General features: G+C 43.7%; 1 protein-coding gene across 5 annotated transcripts in view; it reads left to right on the forward strand.

Moving 5' to 3' along the window:
• UNC13D (unc-13 homolog D) overlaps positions 1–19332 on the forward strand; it is a 102346-nt gene that overhangs the window by 51857 nt on the left and 31157 nt on the right. For all 5 annotated transcript variants that reach the window (XM_073683988.1, XM_073683987.1, XM_073683989.1 and 2 more), the window contains 9 exons: positions 362–469; positions 2820–2879; positions 3098–3164; positions 3284–3476; positions 5773–5817; positions 6637–6705; positions 13081–13150; positions 13255–13359; positions 16747–16836. In XM_073683988.1, coding sequence (XP_073540089.1) covers positions 362–469; positions 2820–2879; positions 3098–3164; positions 3284–3476; positions 5773–5817; positions 6637–6705; positions 13081–13150; positions 13255–13359; positions 16747–16836 — 807 coding nt within the window. The remainder of the gene's footprint in view (positions 1–361; positions 470–2819; positions 2880–3097; positions 3165–3283; positions 3477–5772; positions 5818–6636; positions 6706–13080; positions 13151–13254; positions 13360–16746; positions 16837–19332) is intronic.

Raw genomic sequence — 19332 nt, forward strand, 5'->3', positions numbered from 1 at the left:
CCAATCAAACACTTACAGCAGTGCTGGGAGAAAGCGACTATGGCGGAACCGGACTAGTCTCATCTCCATTCATGGTCCCTGACCAAGATCGTTAAAGTATATTTTCACTTAAACACCAATGCATTTGGGCAGCATGAATCAAATGTCTGGTTACGTCTAAATATTTCAAACCACAAGAACACCCTGTGTTCAAGCATCTAAGATTGTTGAAGGATTTCAGCTCTGAATCGTGTAGGATTGTCAATGCAGTTCTAAGGTGTGATACATGATGTGTAAATGCAAAATTGCTAAATTTTATGTTGATTAATTAAATCTCCAGAATTTTTTCCCTGTTATAACATATTATTGAACGTTCACATAGCGAAATCTATTGTATGGAGAAGCTCTGTATACAATCATACACAGAATTGGGATTTCAGAGCCAGACCATATATCGGATAATGACAAGCTATATGAATATCTTCAAATGGTAAGAGGCAAATGTGTTGTTTGGGGGTTACATGGGCTAAAAAAGGGAATTATTATATTGCTACTGAAAAAAATGTGCATAAACCCAAACCATCAACCTCAGATCATCAGACAGCTGTCTACAAATATCTCAAGGGCAGTCACACTGTAGAGGAATCCGCTTTATTCTCATTTCCACAAAGAAAGACTAGAAGCAATGGGATGAAACTGAATGGGAGAAGATACAGATTAGATATTAGAAAAACTTTTTGACAGTGAGGGTGATTAACAAGTGGAACAGGCTGCCACGAGAGGTGGTGAGTTCTCCTTCAATAGAAGTCTTCAGAGGTTGGGCAGACATCTGTCTGAGATGGTTTAATGAATCCTGCACATACTGTGAACATTATTCCACATGGATAACACTGTGCACAAACCCGTGATGACAACAGTATATAAAGAATATGCTTTGTAGCAGAGGCCCAGTAGTAAATTAAATCAAGAGAAAAGGCAGCTTACCCATGAGTCACCTGTGTGGACCCACGCACAATAGGGCAGCAGGATGATTATCTAGTTGGGCATCTGCATATGTTTGTACTCCTGTGGCATTTTTTTTCTGTAGCTCTCCCCATACCTGAATGTGGTCTGTGGACCCAGTGCATAAATACCTGTGTGTTCTCTCTTTTTGTTTTAAATTTATATTTTGCCTATTTTGTTTGTCTATATTTATTGTTTTAATAAAACTTTATGATTCTGATCTAGAATTTTGGACTATCACTCATTGTCCCTCAATTGAATATTCCTATCAGTATGTCTTTGGAGTGTGGGTGGAAACCGGAGAACCCTGGGGAAACCCACACAAACATGGGGAGAACATACAAACTCCTTGCAGATGTTGTCCTTGGTGGGATTTGAACCCAGGACCCCAGCACGGCAAGGCAGCAGTGCTAACCACTGAGCCAGCCTGCTGCCCTGCTTATCTTATCTTATGTGTTACATGCATTACACGCACACATGTGATCCCTAAGGCTATGGGCCCACGATGCAGGAATGCTACCGATTTTTCCTGAGCGTTTCTGCATCTCCCCTGGCAGAAAAAAAACGCATGCGGATTGTACATGCGTTTTCCTTCCAGGGACATGCGGATGTGAAGCGTTCTTCACATGCATTTCCGCATGCGGGTTGACAAGCGCTTTCCAAGTGATTTTAGCATGCTTGTCAACTTGGTCACACTATATAAATCCATGCAACCGGCATGGATTTATATAGTGTGACCAAGAGAATGTCAAAAAATAAAAAATAAATCTATACTTACCTTCCGATGGCCCCTGGAGTCTTGCTTCACTCCGTCCTGGCTGCCGGAAGATCGCGGTACACTGAAGGACCTGCCGACGTCAGCGTCGTGTGACCCATCACATGACTATGACATCAGTGCAGGGTCTCCAGTCCACCACGATCTGCCGGCAAGGGAGGACGAGTGCACCGCGGGCCATCAGAAGGTAAGTATAATATTTATTTTTTATTTTATTCTTTTTTTTTCACAGTTTTCTATGATACCCGGGTCCGGAGGAGAGTCTCCTCTCCTCCACACCTGGGTACCATCCGCAAATTAGAACGCATTGAATGCGCATCTACATATACAGTGATGCGTAATCCATGCGTTCCAATGCAAGTTAATGGCGGTGAAAACGCAGCACTTCCGCAATGAAAATCCGCAGCGGAAATTTCCGCAGCATGTGTACAGCCATGCGGATTATCATTGGGGGACATTGCAGACCTTCTACCAAGCGTTTTTTAAGCGTTTCTGCAGCGTATTTGCCACTGCGGAAACGCTTAAAAAATGCATCGTGGGCACACAGCCTTACAAAGAGTTTTAGAAAAACCCTGCTAACGTGGGGCTTTAAAGGGAACTTGACAGCTGATTAATGCTGCCCGATCCACAGACAGTATGTATCAGATGCTAGCTGCATGATTTCAGCCATTTATGTTTAACTCTGAAATGCTGCGTCGTGTCAGAGAAAAACAGAGTTTAATAGGGGACTGAGCTGCACAAAAGACTAGTCGCACATGCGCGTCTCCAGCAGCTTCTGCCCATTTACTGCCCTGGAGTGACAGGTTTCTCCCAATAAAAGCTCACACAGAGAGACCTGTCACTCCAGGGTAGCGGGCGGGGAGAAGCGGCCGGGTACTCGCCTGTCCAACTAGTCTCCCATGCGGCTTGAAGTCGGGCAGCATGAATCAGCTGCCAGGTTCCCTTTAATACGTCTCATGAAAAAAATGAACACAATTTTTTAAAACTGCATTTTAATATAAAAACTTGATTTAAACAGTAGGTAATTTTCTGATGACAAACGTTTCTTCTATATCTCTTTCAGGCCTTCAACATGGATCCTGCAGAGCACAATGCCATCCTTGAAAGTATAAAAAGTCTTGAGGTAAATCTAAAGATTGTTTTTCTGGCGCCATGTGTGCACGTGATAATTCTTTTGAGGTTTGGGAATCTCTGGAGGACTTTTTTTGCAACTTGAGCAAGCAAGAAGGCTGCATCAACCCAGACTTAGAAACAAGGTTGAGTCCTCACAAAGAACAGGCCTTCTTCATATGAAGGAAGATGAGCAACACTTGAAAATAAACAATTTACCTTTTGTTGCAGCCCCCAATTTTCTGTGTGAAAGTTACGGTGAAACAAGCTAAAGGAATTCTTGGGAAGGATGTTAGCGGTAAGGGAACATATGATGACATAGTCTGACTCTTATATTTTGATGCTTCCATACCATTAGTCTCAGTCAGTCTGACAAACTTTATTTGAATATCTTGGGTTTTTTTTGCCTATATCTAGGTTTTAGTGATCCTTACTGCATGCTGGGAATTGAGAGCCGAGCTGACTCTCACTCCCGAGACAGTAGCCCCAATCCTGACAAGAAACAGAAGCAGAAAGCGGTGGTCAGGAATACGTTGCCTGAAGATCAGACACACAAGACACAAGTCAAGGTCCAGACCTTAAATCCTGTATGGGACGAAACCTTCATTATGTATGTACCTTTTTTCATTTTAAGAATTGAAGAGTCTGGCCTCGGCTACAGTTTGATAATTACATTTATATTGTCTTACTGCCTTTTTGTCTTTCCAGTTGCCACTTTGGAGTCTTCTAAATATTTGAGCCCTCTATCGTTATTAAAGAGAGTCTGTCAGCCCCAAAACTCAAATCAAACCACTTATGCATTCATATAGAGGACTTAGCCCCTGTAAAAGTCATACTTGTAGTATAGATTTTGCTAATCTTGTTTTATATTAAAAAAAATATTTTGTTACATTTATAAATGAGGGGTCCTTGGTGCACTGCTCCACCCCATGAATTACAATGCACCACATGTTCCCTTATGTTGATTGACAGTGCTCGCTTTGATTGACAGCCCTGCATGCGATGATACAGCCCAGCATACACACATTGTCAGTGTATGCACACTCTGATCCCTCTCTCCTGTCTGCAGCGGCCGCTCGCTGCACACACTATCACACTATAGAGAGCAGGGGCTGCAGATAAGAGAGAGGGATCAAAGCGTGCATACATTGACACTCCAAGTGTGCCCCGAGGATCCTCATTTACTTAAAATAGTTTGGGTTTTTTAGTTAGTTTGATTAGAGCTAAGTCCCCTATATAAATGAATAGATGGTTTAATTTGAGTTTTGGGGGGGGGGGGGGGTGACAGACTCCCTTCATCATGTATGATCTAAATATAAGTGAGATGCAATACCAAGATTGTCTTACTGAGCACATATAATAGAATATTTTAGAGCTAAACTCACATGCAGCATATGTTTATGTGATATTGCCCCACATATGTATATACGCTCTAGGCCCTGTTGTCTAGAGATGTCCAATAATTTTCCATTGAAAGAACATCAGTACTGTAGAGCCATATAACATTTAGAGGTTTGTGATCCAGGCCTGAATTGTCCCATCAGAGTGCCGTTAAATCCTCCTATGGCACAGAGCAGTGTGTGATGGAAGGACTCTGTCCTTGCCTGTCCCAGCACAGCTATGCATTGATCAGCTGATTGGCATCCACAGTGCGCACTCATTTCTACTCCTGCTCTGCTAGTGCTAGGTATTGAAGTTGGACTGACATCTCTCCTGGTCCTGCAGAGGTGTCAGTTGAACTCTTTGGGCTACAGAGGAAGGAGGGAGTGTGGTGCGGAGGAAGTGGATCATCTGATCTCCCCCTCGGAGAATACGGAAGCGCTAGCTATCAGTGGGGTACATTAAATGCCCGTCCTCACTGCTTTCAACTGAGGAACACATTAGCTATGCTATTACCAATGTGTCTAACAGCCGCCTGAGATGGCCAGTCACTGAGGCTGGCTGCAAAGACTTCTCCCTGCTATATACTGCTGGCTGTACTGATAGGTCCTTTTACACACATAGGCCTCAATTAATCAACAGTTTTCATCAGAAGTTTTGCATAAAACTGTTTGACAGTCACACAGTATGAACTTCGGATACCCCTCCCTCATGCACCCACTATGACACCAAGGCTTGGACTGACCCACAGGAGAACAGGAGAATCCTCCGGTGGGCCAATGACAGTACTTGGCACAATATACTTGAATCACTATGTACAGACAAAGACAGCATCTTATTCATTTAACAATCCACCCAGTTCATTGTTATATAAATTTGCGATTGAGGATAATGTCACATTTGCATGTAGCTGAAAAGTGGGGCCCTGGAGTTGGTTACTGGTGGGCCCTTGGCGCCCCAGTCTGACACTGATGATGCCCCACAGTTCCTCCCCAACAAACACACAGTCCCATGCCTCCAGTCCTCCCTCACAATATTATGCTCTCACAGTCCCGTTGCCCCACACAAAGATTATATGTGGGTATGTTTACATAACAAAAAATTGCTGCAAATTTTTTCTGCATCACATCTGCAGCAAATTCTGTGTGTTATGGGTTGATTTGCTGCTGATTTTGTATCAGATTTGCCATCGAATGGTTGAAATCCAAAAGGAATTCCACACATATAATTTATTAGTTATAAAAAAAAGACATATTGTCCATCCATGTCAACCAAGAGACTGACATGCTGTGGATTTTCTGCTCATAAAATTTTCTGCAATGTGTAGATGAGATTTGCCAAAATCACTGCTGCATAGCGGGTACAGTAAAACGCCATATGCAAATCCCTGCAGGACAATCCACGGCAAATAAACAACATATTACAAACCTTTTAGATCTTTTAATTAATCTTTAAAAGGATGAAAGGCAGAACTCAGTTTCAGACCTTTTATATGGACATAACACTATTTACTATCTGTATTTTAGGGAAGTAGAAGACATACAATATGCACGCTTTCAGATGGATATGTGGTGAGTGCTGATTCATGTTCTCAGGCGAAGTTGCCACATTAGGATCACTCCTTGTGGATGAAAGAAAATATTTACTTTTAAGTTAAAAAAAAGTTTTAAATCTATTCAGACTGGAATTGTTAGTAACTGAAAATACTGAAATATTGAATGGGTGTCAGGTCTGATATGTTAGTTCATGGGGATCTTAGTTCAGCTTATTAGAACTGTGGAAGAAGTGTGGTGTGGCCGGTCAAGGGGATGTGGGCCAAGAAACTGGTTGTAAAATGTCTTAAACCACCATAAAGCTCATGTATGGATTGGGAATATGTGATTTGTTCTTACTAGTAAAGGATTCCCCACACACCTCCCAGCAATCAGACACCTATGACCTAACCTGTGAATAGGTGGTCAGTGTTGATTCTGGGAAAACCCTTTAAAACTGTGATCACAATGCATTGGGAATAGTCAGGCGATGTGTGGAATACTGTATAGTTTTGGGCTCTAGAAAAAACTGTTATATATTAAAAACTTTTGCAGACTTTTGTTGTAAGTGAAATTGAGTTTGGTTTGCAGCTCTGTGTGCTCGTACCCATCACGGATGGGTAAAGGAGCTACCTGCTAATGAAAAGGGCTGCTATTTTTTTGATTTTCATTGGGCAATGTGTTGTCACATAGACTGGTACTTAACTCGCCATTAATGTTTTATTAGTTACCAATGGCTGGGGGTCACTCAGTAGCAATACATTTTACTTTTTCATATGCAGCTTAAAGGCTGCATCTTCTCTACCTACAAGTAAATCATAGTATCAGTTTTTATATATTAATTGACATCTCTTAAAGGGACTCTGATGATGTGGAATCTGTCAGGAGCAAGCTTGGGGAGTTGACAGACCTGCATGGATTAAAGAGGTAAGAGACTAACTCTTAGTAGGGCGCCTAACTAGGGTTACCAACCTACTCTTCAATTTTTTTCTGAACACCTGACCCAAAATTCATTAATGGCCCGAAAATTTCATAGACATAAACCACGTCCCTTTTAAAAATCACGCCTTCATCTCACACCTTCAATATAATGTCTGAGTCCTCTCTATCCTCCCTATAGGTCCCTATTATTATATATTATCATATATTAGTGTACCAGCTGTTAATTTCAGCGATGCAATATCATATCCCCCCCTCCTTCCTATAAAGCAGTCACATATCAGAAAGTCAGTTTTAGAATTATAACATAAGAATCTTGAAGGCCCAATACACATTAGACTAATGTTGGTCGAACCCACCAGCAGTGTAATGTGTATGGGGTTGCCCACTGATTATCAGTGAAGATGTCAATTGGCATGTCTGATTTCAGATTGCCAATTGCATTCTTCTCCTGGACATAAGCCGATGGTCAACATGTCAGCTGGCAGCTTTCTCATAGAGAAGACAACAGCGCTCGGCCGAACAAGTTCTCATGAGTATGGAAGAGTTGGCTGAAATGGCTGGTTTGACTGACAACCATCTCATGTGTATGGTGGCCTTTAGATTTTGAAACCCTCTATCTCGTTTTCCTAATTAGGCTTATTTGTAAGCATCTAAGCACCATACCGTAAAAATAACAGCTCTTCTCACCCTCATTTGTCGTGAATTAGAGAATCCTCCTGTTTGATAAATACTAGAATGCCCTGTTCTTAGAGTGTTTGCTCTGCTCAGCACATGTACTTTGGATAAAAAGAAAAAAACAAATCATGGATATTGCTTTTTTCCTCGTGGACACTATGAATGACAGAAGAAAGCACCTACTTTTGTTTTACTGTCCGTAGATGTCCATAAATTAAGTTATGTGTAATAATTATAAATGACACAGGGAAAAAGTATCAAACACATTAAGAAAGAGAGATGCAAAAAGCCATGGAAAGTCATGGCACCAGCTGAAATCTATTAGTAATTAGAAAGCAATCCTGCTACTTAGTGAAAAATAATATCAGTTGGTTCAACTGATGGCCTATAAAAAGGTGTCACAGAAGAAACATCTCATGATGGGTAAAACCAGTGAGCTGTCTCAAGACCTTCGCAACCTTATTGTTGCAAAACATACTGATGGCATTGCTTAGAGATGAATTTCTAAACTACTGAAGGTTCCATTGAGCACTGTTGGGGCCAAAATCCAGAAGTGAAAAGAACATGATTTCACATTAAACCGGCCATGATCAGTTGCTCCTCGCAAGGCTTCAAACAGAAGAGTGAAAATGATTATCAGAAGAGTTGTCCAAGAGCCAAGAACCACCAGTGGAGAGCTACAGAAAGACCTAGTATCAACAGGTACAATTGTTTCTAAGGAAACAATAAGTAATGCACTCAAGCTCCATGGCTTTTATGCACGCTGACCATGCAAGACTCCATTGATGATCAAAAAGCATGTTCAAGCTTGTTTAAAGTTTGCTCAACAAAATTTAGACAAGCCTGTGAAACACTGGGATAATATAGCCTGGTGGGATGAGACCAAAATTTGTTTGGATGCCACAATACACACCATCCTGAAAACACCATAACAACAGTGATGTTTGGAGGTGGGAACATCATTGTGTGGGACTGTTTTTCAGCATACATCACTGGCAAACTTCATATAAATTGAAGGTAGGATGAATGGACAAATATACTGGGACATTCTTGAAAATAATCTGTTGCCATCTACCAGGATGATGAAGATAAAAAGAGAGTGGACATTTCAGCAAGACAATGAAACATACAGCCAAGGAAACTCGATTGGTTTCAGAGGAAGAAAATAAAGCTGCTAGAATGACCCAACCAATCACCTGACCTGAATCCAATAGAAAATTTATGGAAGGAATTAAAGCTCAGAGTTCATAGAAGGTGCTCACAGAACCTTCAAGATTTGAAGAATGTTTGTCTGGAAGAGTGGGCCAAAATCACAACTGAGCAATGCATGCGACTAGTTTCTCCATACAGGAGGCGTCTTGGAGCTGTCATCACCAACAAAGGCATTTGTATGAAGCATTGATTAAATTTTCAGTAAGCGTTTTCAATACTTTTTCCTTGTGTCATTTCTCATTATAACACATAACTTAATTTACGGACATCAATTTATTGATTTATTTTCCTGTGTGCATTGGATGGTTTGTTACCGACATCTGGTGAGAATTTTTCGTCTCCCACGTCCTCCGCCTCTGGCGCCAGAGCCCGGAGACGGTCCCACTGAAAACGAGACAATGCATCCGCTATAGAATTCTGAACACCCAGAACATGTACAGCCGAAATCCAAGCATTCAATTCAAGACATCTGAGCACGAGTTCCCTGAGCAGCTTAATGACTGGAGGGAATGAGGCCGACAAACCACTGCCATATTCTCACAAAGAAAACGTATTCTCCTATTCAAGAAAAATTCCCCCGAAATAGAAACTGCCACCACTATTGGGAACAACTCCAACAAGGCCAAGTTTTTTGTGTAACCCAACTGTTTCAACGATGTTGGCCACGCTCCAACACTCCACCTCCCCTTACAGTAAGCTCCGAAACCTGCACCGCCGGCTGCATCCGTATAAATTTCGCAATCAAAACTGTCAACGAAATCCTGCTGAATTAACGACCTCCCATTGTAATTCTCAAAAAAACGTTTCCACACTTCCAAGTCATCTCTGTGGTCCCTATTCAACCGAATGAAATGATGCGGTGCCCTCACACCTGCAGTCGCCCTGGACAACCTGCGACAAAAAATCCTGCCCATAGGCATAATTCTGCAAGCGAAATTCAACCTACCCAACAGAGATTGCAACTCCTTTAACATTAAATTACGCAAGCTCCCCACCCTATCCACCTTCTGCCTCAGCATGAGCAATTTATCCTCCGGTAAACGACATTCCATCTTTTCTGAATCAATCAGAATACCTAAGAAACTCAACACAGTACAAGGCCCTTCTGTTTTCTGTTCAGCCAGCGGAACGCCAAAACGCTTAGCCACCCAAAACGTAGATGCTAACAAGTTCTCACAAACTAACGATTATGGAGAACCTATAAACAAAAAATCATCCAAATAATGAATGACCGACTGTACACCTGCAACGTCCCATACCGCCCATTCCAAGAAAGTGCTAAAAGTTTCAAACAGCGAACAAGAAATTGCACAACCCATGGACAAACATCTATCTAGGTAGTACTCCTCGCACCAAAAACACCCTAACAAAGGAATGCTATCCGGGTGCACCGGAAGCAATCTGAACGCCTACTCAATGTCGGTCTTAGCCAAAGGAGAAATAATCACACCCTCACCTGGCAAACACCGAAAAGGACCAGTCATACGGCCCAACTCCACCTCTTTAGACAACTTTGCACTGACCACGTCCGGATGCAACTGGGCCGACCTAAAATTTTTAAGTGAAAAAGGAACTTTATGTGCTGGTGGAGGAATCCTAAAACCTTCTAAAAAACCGTAACTAATAACATCCGCTTTTTCCCGATCTGGATATCTACTTAAAAAGGGGGCCATCCCGGGAAGTTTCACTGGAGTCTCCCCCTTGACCGGGACCCACTGAAGGCTTCCCTTTTCCATTCTTAAAACATTTAGAGGCCCCGTGGGAACTCCCGTTACAATGGGAACATACGTATTTGAACTTACAACTGTTCCCGTACTTGCATTGACCATAATTAAACTGCCAACACGTTCCCGCTTTTTCCTTTCCACCTGCGCCCCCGCATTACCCCCCCCCCATGTCCAGATGATTGACTACTGCTGCCTCTGCTCCCATGAAAGGACTGCCCGTACCTGGCCGGAGCAATTACCTTAAGCCACAACCCTATGTCCTTCTGATCCCACTTAATTTCTGGCCTCACCACACGTAACCATGTCTGCCCCCCATATGTACGGTGGGTCTCGTACGGTGGGCCTCCCATATAGAATCCACATAAAATAAACCGGAGCAATTTTCCAGAAACTTTTCCCCGATAACGCTAGCCAATATTGCAAACGCTTGCAACTAATTTACAAACGTCTCGGGAATCAATCACCACCTCCGCTTTTCTTCCTCCGCCTTCTTGCTATCGTCTTTCTTTCCCTTATCTAAATTGAACTTTTCCAAGGGGAGGAGGGAGAAGATTTCGACATATTCATCCCGCCAAAATTTTTTACCTTACCTCTTTTTTTAAATGTGTCCCCAAAGGCCCCTCAAAACACACGTACACCTCACCCCTTGCCCTATCATCAAGCTTTACCGTATCGCCTTTTTCTTTTTCGGTCTGCACCGATACCGAAACCCCGATGACACCTCCTCGCTAGCAACCATTGACCTGACCCCTTCAGGCCCAGCCCGCTGCGCCACCGCCTGCCCAGGTAACCAAGCTCTCACGGGCGAGACGCCCACCTCGCTTGCTGTCCCACCTTCTAACCTCAACAAGACTTGCGACATAGTGCGTAAAATATCACTAAGCCCCGGTACCTGTGCCCCACTCGACCCACCCACATTCCTCGCATCGTTCCTCACTAATTGACTACTCGCTACCCCTTGCGATACAGCCCCTGCGGGCAGCAAACCAGACATATAATCATACTCACGTAGCTGCGCAGGTGCTGTGTCCCCGCCAGCCGACAATCCTGAGTCCTGTTGATCCCGTGAGTTGTCGGTCCTTGTTCGAAATTCGATCCTTCCGATTGGCGGCCATGTTCCAGGCCCGCGCCCCCGGCCTCCTCGTCACCGGGGAGGGACCCGAGCGCCAGCCGCTGGTGCTCCCACGCCTGGAGTTCGCGTCCCGCTTGGCCTCGCTCTGCTCCACTTCGTAGGCCTGTGACGCCGATCGCCCCCATACCCGGACCAACCGGCACGGCAGGTGCTGGATGGGATGTGCCTGCCAGGCAGCTCCACTCTGCCGCCTGCCGCGGACTGAAGAGCTGGGTCTGTCAGTGCTGCTTCTCCCTGCTGCTGCCTGCCATCCGATCGCCGCCGTATGTTGAGTCTCCCGCTCCGTCTGGCAGGTACCCCGACAGGAGCATCGCCAGGGATATCTGCCGTTCCGGATGTCAGTCCCGCCGGCGCGCCTCAGATCGCCAATGTTCCGCCGTGTGCAGACAGATCCACCTGATGCAGGGATGTCCCTGCTAGGCGCTGCCCTGACTTCCGGTCCAGGCAGCGCTGCAGATGCCGGCCGCACTTTCTGTGCGGCCCGCACTTCCTGTGCAGCCCGCACTTCCTGTGCAGCCTGTGCTTCAGCGCCGGTCCCCGCTCCCCACCGTCCAGGGCCCGCAGGCCGGCTGTGCGGATTCCTGCCGGTGCGAGCACGGCGGCGTGGCACCGCACTGTGCTGCTCGCCACCCGCAGGGTCGAGTGAGGGTCTCCGCCTGCTGCCCGCAAATATATCGGGCGACAGCTGCTCCGGAGGCCGCGATCTTCTGGATCTCCGGCTGGATCCCGGTGCCTCTTCCTCCGTACGTGCTGCCCCCAGCAAGGATGACAGCTGGGACACCAGCCAGCCTGGATCTCTATAACGGGCCGAGTCCCGCAGCTGGGCCACCAATGCTTCCACGGACTCCATAGAGGTAGGGATTTGGGGCATATGGGATCTTCTCTGTCCGAGTCTACAGAACAATGCCCTTCCCACACTATTCCCCATAGCCACCCCTCAATCCTTATAGTGCCCTCCCCCATACTTCCATACCCAATCCTAAACCCCCGCATCTTCCAAACTCAAATCCTCCCGGCCAATCCTAGTCATGGGGGGCTTCCCTCTAGCTACGCCCGACTCCAGCCCACTCCTTTATTATCATGTTGGAAAGGTGCGCGTCTACTAAGGGCACAGAGTGATGCTAGCATCTCTTTCAATATAGAGAAGTACATCTGTGAATTCATGATACCATCAATGAAATGTAGCTCCTCGACACCTGTATGTCTGAAAAAAAAACAATACTGCAAGAACAGTGGCCAGATAGTGTCCACAGTGATTCTATTGGCATCATTCAGTGGTTCCGTCTGGCTCTGTCTGGGTTCCTGTCATAATACATTTTTTTACGGATCCTGACAGAAACCTCAACTTAGTGCTCAACAGAGAGTTTTGTATTAAGCCTCAAAACTGAGATCTTGAAATGGTAGCTATGAATCACAAAGTATATTATAAAGTTGCAGAAAATTTTATGTTACATATTGTTCGAGCTTTATTTCCATAGGACTGGAAAACCTTTCTAAGTATTTCTAATAAGACTTACTCCCTCCCTCTTTGTCAAAAAAGAAAAGGCCAATAGTAGACATTCTTGGCTTTCTTGTGGTTCTTCATCTAATACATGCATACTTTCCTGTTTTAAGGATATTTAAAGATGCTCGTAAGGACAAAGGTCAAGATGACTTTCTAGGCAACGTTGTTCTTCGTTTGCGGGTAAGACCTTGTGGGCTCCGGAGATTACTAAATATATTTTTACTGCTGTGGTCAATGGATTAAACATGAAAATGTATTTTAAAAAAAGATTTGATTGTGTTTAGGATCTGAAGTGTAGGGAGGATCGCTGGTACCATTTGGAACCTCGGACAGACACGTACCCAGACAGAGGACAGTGCCACCTCCAGTTCCTTCTGACACACAAAAAGGTAAGAACACTTTGGGACCAATTCATCAAGACTGGCGTAGTGTACGCTCATCATGCTGCACCGCTCTTGCTGGATTACATGGCACTGAATTCATTAACAGGTGCACACCACTTAATGAATTTAGACGCATCTCCTCTATGGCGTGCGCTTCCATGCTCCGCGCCAGAAATGCTACTCCAGTTCCATTTCTGACATATAAAATGCCACCATTTTTTATTAATTTGATGGGGGGGAATGTCCACGCCCACATCCCACCCTGTCTTATCTCCATCTCCTCCCATTGGCCGAGCTAATTTTAACTAGCTTGAAAACACCAAAAGTAACAAACTCACCGTTGCGCAAAATATTTTAAACTTTTAAAAGCTTTTACGGGTTTGATGAATTGGCACCTTTATTTTCAAGCCATAGCCCGATTCATCAAAGCAATTTCTGGCATAAATTGTTTGGAATAGTCACAACACTTTGGTACAACTCGGAGTTGTGCAAAAATTTTGCAACTTTTGGCTTTTTCATGCCATTTTCTCTCAGCTCCTCCAAAATCGGTGTTTCTGGGGCTGGACGTGGGCACAGTGAGGGCCTGATACCGCAAATCATCTAATTAATGACTAGCTGTGTTGTTCCTTAATCCAGAAATCTTCCAATTCAGGGGAAAATGTATCACGTTACCAAAGTCCTGATTTCTTAAGACCGGCAATTTTCTCACTTTGACGAATTGCTTTGATGAATTGGGGCCGAAGTCTCATAAAAGCACTATTTTTATCTAGCAGTAATCTAAATTTGTAGGCATAGCCATTGGGTTAGGTATAGGGTGGTTGGTAGAGGGAGTGCACTTTTTTAAGATGCTGTTGCTCCTCAACATTATTGCTTGTTCTTTCATTGCTTTTCTTATATGTTACTAGTATCTATTTTATATTTGCTTTAATCTATGTTCATGTTACATCTATGGCCTCTGTTTGTTGTATACATCAGAAAAAAACTTCCAAAAACAATCTGTTAACCATAGGGCTCATGGTAAAAGAAAGTATGTGTATTTTTTTCACTGGACTCCTAGGCATCCAATTTAAAAACCTTCTATCTCCTTTGGCCTTGGGTAAATGATAAATTTGCCTGTATTGTTTATTTGCCTTGCTTTCAACGTCTAATTGCTCATCAAGCCCAGACTCTCATATTCAAGTATTTAATGAAAGTAAAAGCAAAGTGCCATAGCAATTGTTGCCAATTTTTCCTCATATTGGTAATACATTAATGACATTACCTTTAATGACCCGACCTTACAGGAGTAGTAAAGTCCCATTCTGTCCGAGTTTCCGTCTCAATCACTGAAAAAAATGGTATTCGGACAGAACCTCCGACATAGCCATAGAGTCCAGTGACACAATTGGAGTGTAAATGTACAGTGCCTACAAGTAGTATTCAACCCCCTGCAGATTTAGCTGGTTGACACATGCGGAATTAACTTGGCATTGTGACATTTGTACTGTAGATCAGCCTGGAAGTGGGAAATGCACTGCAGCAAATTTTGTTTTTGTTTTTTTTTTATTTATTTTTTTAAAAAACGTTAAAAGTTAATTCAGAGTGTCATTTATTATTCAACCCCTCAAACCACAAGAATTCTGTTTGGTCCCCCTAAAGTATTAAGAAGTAGTTCAGGCACCAAGAATAATGAGCTTCACATGTGTGGATTAAAGATCTCTTTTGCCAGCCTTTTCTGACTATTTAAGACCCTCCCCAAACTTGTGAACAGCACTCAGACATGGTCAACATGGGAAAGACGAAGGAGCATTCCAAGTCCATCAGAGACAAGATTGTGGAGGGTCACAAGGCTGGCAAGGGGTACAAAACCCTTTCCAAGGAGTTGGGCCTACCTGTCTCCACTGTTGGGAGCATCATCCGTAAGTGGAAGGCTTATGGAACTACTGTTAGCCTTCCACGGCCTGGACAGCCTTTGAAAGTGTCCTCCCATGCCGAGGCCAGGCTTGTCCGAAGAGTCAAGGCTAACCCAAGGACAACAAGGAAGAAGCTCCGGGAAGATCTCATGGCAGTGGGGACATTGGTTTCAGTCAATACCATAAGTAACGTACTCCACCGCAATGGTCTCCGTTCCAGACGAGCCTGTATGGTACCTTTACTTTCAAAGCGTCATGTCAAGGCTCGTCTACAGTTTGCTCATGATCACTTGGAGGACTCTGAGACAGACTGGTTCAAGGTTCTATGGTCTGATGAGACCAAGATCGAGATCTTTGGTGCCAACCACACACGTGACGTTTGGAGACTGGATAGCACTGCATACGACCCCAAGAATACCATCCCTACAGTCAAGCATGGTGGTGGCAGCATCATGCTGTGGGGCTGTTTCTCAGCCAAGGGGCCTGGCCATCTGGTCCGCATCCATGGGAAGATGGATAGCACGGCCTACCTGGAGATTTTGGCCAAGAACCTCCGCTCCTCCATCAAGGATCTTAAGATGGGTCGTAATTTCATCTTCCAACAAGACAACGACCCAAAGCACACAGCCAAGAAAACCAAGGCCTGGTTCAAGAGGGAAAAAGTCAAGGTGTTGGAGTGGCCTAGTCAGTCTCCTGACCTTAACCCAATTGAAAACTTGTGGAAGGAGCTCAAGAATAAAGTCCACATGAGACACCCAAAGAACCTAGATAACTTGGAGAAGATCTGCATGGAGGAGTGGGCCAAGATAACTCCACAGACCTGTGCAGGCCTGATCAGGTCTTAGAAAAGACGATTATTAGCTGTAATTGCAAACAAGGGTTATTCCACAAAATATTAAACATAGGGGTTGAGTAATAATTGACCCACACTTTTATGTTTAAAATTTAATAAAATTCAACTGAGCAACATAACTTTTTGGTTTGTAAGATTTATGCTTCTGTTCATAAAACCTACTCTCGAATGCAGTTTGAAGGCTCTAACTTATTTGCATCTTATCAAACCAGCTAAATATGCAGGGGGTTGAATACTACTTGTAGGCACTGTACTTTACATTTTTTTCCCAGCGCGGTCTGTACTTTCAGATTGGTACAAAAATATAGTCTATTAGCAACAGCAGAATAATTTTTATTTTAATTTTACTTCAACATTACGATATTGTACATCTACCTGTTACTAGTCCTTGACTTCTTAAATGTTAGAGCTCTTTCAGATGTTCGTGATAATCGGTCTATATGTCAGATCGCAATGACAGACTGGCTGCACATCTCCTGACCCGGGTGTGATAGCTTCATATATTTCTATGATGCTGTCACGCTCGGGTGCAGACAGTCCATGCATTGCGATCGGACATATAGACCGATTATCACAGACATTTGAAAGAGCCCTTAACCTTCAGTGTAATGACATTTTAACTTTTTTCCCATACATGTGCAATTCCAGAGAGCAACTATGCTTAGCAAAAACCCCAGCTACATTGTCCACCGGCAGCTACTACAGCAGTTTGTACGACATGAGATCACCTGTCACCAGGTATAGTCCATATAATATTAGGAGAACCAATCCATATCCACTCTTTTCATCTTAATTTGTATTAAATTCTTACTATATTTTTTTATGAAAAAACACAAAGAAACAAAAAAGTTTTGCCATGATTATGTTTTATTTACAGTATATCTTTTTACATATTGTACTCCAGTCTTTTCAGTTGTCCTGCATATTTAATAACTATGTTCGCCATACTCAGTGAGTTCCCACCAGCACCTGCCTCTAATATCAGAAATGTTTAACTACTTAGATGCTGCAGTCAATTGCTGATAGTGGTATTTAAGTGGTTAGGTCTGGTCGAACCCCTCCCCCATGAGACTCAATCGCAGAGTGCCCATACTGTTGTCATGGCAACCAGCGGCCTACTGAAGGCCCCTGTATAACACTCCTATGGCTGGGTTGTATATGAGATTGGCAGAACTATACAAAAGAAGAGATATTTACCACATATTAAAAAATTGTACGTTTGTCTAATGCAGCTAGGAAAAAAATTACAAAACCGAACATGCGGTTCATAGTTTAACTTTCTGATCAGACTGTATGAAGCCCACTGCCACGTCACGGCAAACCTCTTAGTGAGTCCCTAGCCTGAAAGGTGCATTGCCGTGCACAAACCACCATCACAACGACCATTCACCAGCGAGGCGGGCAACCTTGTGCCTCACAGCACCCATGCTGCGAGGCTGAGCCACCATGACTCAGGCCACACCGCCCCACAGGCACCACAGCAACAATGGCTGCCACACAGCACCAAATCCAGATGAATAGATGTAAAAAACTCACCTTCCAGAAGCCCTCAGTCTGAGAGCAAAACTAGGCAGAAACCCTCTTGCAGTCTCCTGCTAATTTAAAAACACCTGGGAGGAGTGCTGGTCCAAGTAAAACAAAAGAAAGAGGGGACAGTAATTTAAATGCCAGAACCGTAGAAAAAAAGAGACACGGACCACACATCACAAAATCATACATCTGATCTAATGCCTCTCGGCAAAAATTTACAAAACTGAACATGAGGTTCTTAGTTTAACATTCTGATCAGACTGTATGAAGCCCACTGCCACGTCATGGCGAACCGCTCAGTGAGTCCCTAGCCTAAAAGGGGATTGGTAAATTGACAATATACAATATTAAAGATGCCTATGGAAGTGACCCACAAACCAATAAGTCAAACGTGCAGGATAGAAATATATGCAAATATAAAAACACTTTTATTCAACATCCATTAAAAATGATATATTCAAACAGTTTTATCAGCAGGAGATAATCACTAGAGGACTAGTAAACCTGCTGCCATGTAGTCCTCCAAATTTATGTGCTCTGTATAACCCTGCCACACCACTGATTGGCAGCTTTCTGCCTTTGAAAAGTGTACAGAAAGTTGCCAATCAGTGGTGTGGATGGGGTTATACAGAGCTCAGCATTCAGAGAACTGCTAGATCTGCAGCAGAGAACACTGTGATTTTATAAAAACTGCAGCATGTGATACATCTCTGGAATCACCGTCTCTGCTCCTCCGTCTTGTTGTTCTCAGATGGGTAACAAAATTCTGGTGTCAGAATACCTTTAATTTAGTCCTGTGACCTTTCACATTAAATTGGATTTGTATGCTGGAAAGTGCCAGATTTTATTTATATATAAAATAAGATATACAGTACAGACCAAAAGTTTGGACACACCTTCTCATTTAAAGAGTTTCCTGTATTTTCATGACTATGAAAATTGTACATTCACACTGAAGACATCAAAACTATGAATTAACACATGGGAATTATATACTTAACAAAAAAGTGTGAAACAACTGAAAATATGTCTTATATTCTAGGTTCTTCAAAGTAGCCACCTTTTGCTTTGGTGACTGCTTTGCACACTCTTGGCATTCTCTTGATGAGCTTCGAGAGGTAGTCACCGGAAATGGTCTTCCAACAATCTTGAAGGAGTTCCCAGAGATGCTTAGCACTTGTTGGCCCTTTTGCCTTCACTCTGCGGCCCAGCTCACCCCAAACCATCTCGATATGGTTCAGGTCTGGTGACTGTGGAGGCCAGGTCATCTGGCGTAGCACCCCATCACTCTCCTTCTCCTCCTTACACAGCCTGGAGGTGTGTTTGAGGTCATTGTCCTGTTGAAAAATAAAAGATTGTCCAACTAAACGCAAACCAGATGGAATAGCATGCCGCTGAAAGATGCTGTGGTAGCCATGCTGGTTCAGTATGCCTTCAATTTTGAATAAATCCCCAACAGAGTCACCAGCAAAGCACCCCCACACCATCACACCTCCTCCTCCATGCTTCATGGTGGGAACCAGGCATGTAGAGTCCATCCGTTCACCTTTTCTGCGTCTCACAAAGACACGGCAGTTGGAACCAAAGATCTCAAATTTGGACTCATCAGACCAAAGCACAGATTTCCCCTGGTCTAATGTCCATTCCTTGTGTTCTTTAGCCCAAACAAGTCTCTTCTGCTTGTTGCCTGTCCTTAGCAGTGGT

This window comes from Phyllobates terribilis, unplaced genomic scaffold, assembly GCF_046119375.1.
Source record: "Phyllobates terribilis strain yellow unplaced genomic scaffold, ASM4611937v1 Scaffold_5__5_contigs__length_657084704, whole genome shotgun sequence".
Taxonomy (NCBI): domain Eukaryota; kingdom Metazoa; phylum Chordata; class Amphibia; order Anura; family Dendrobatidae; genus Phyllobates; species Phyllobates terribilis.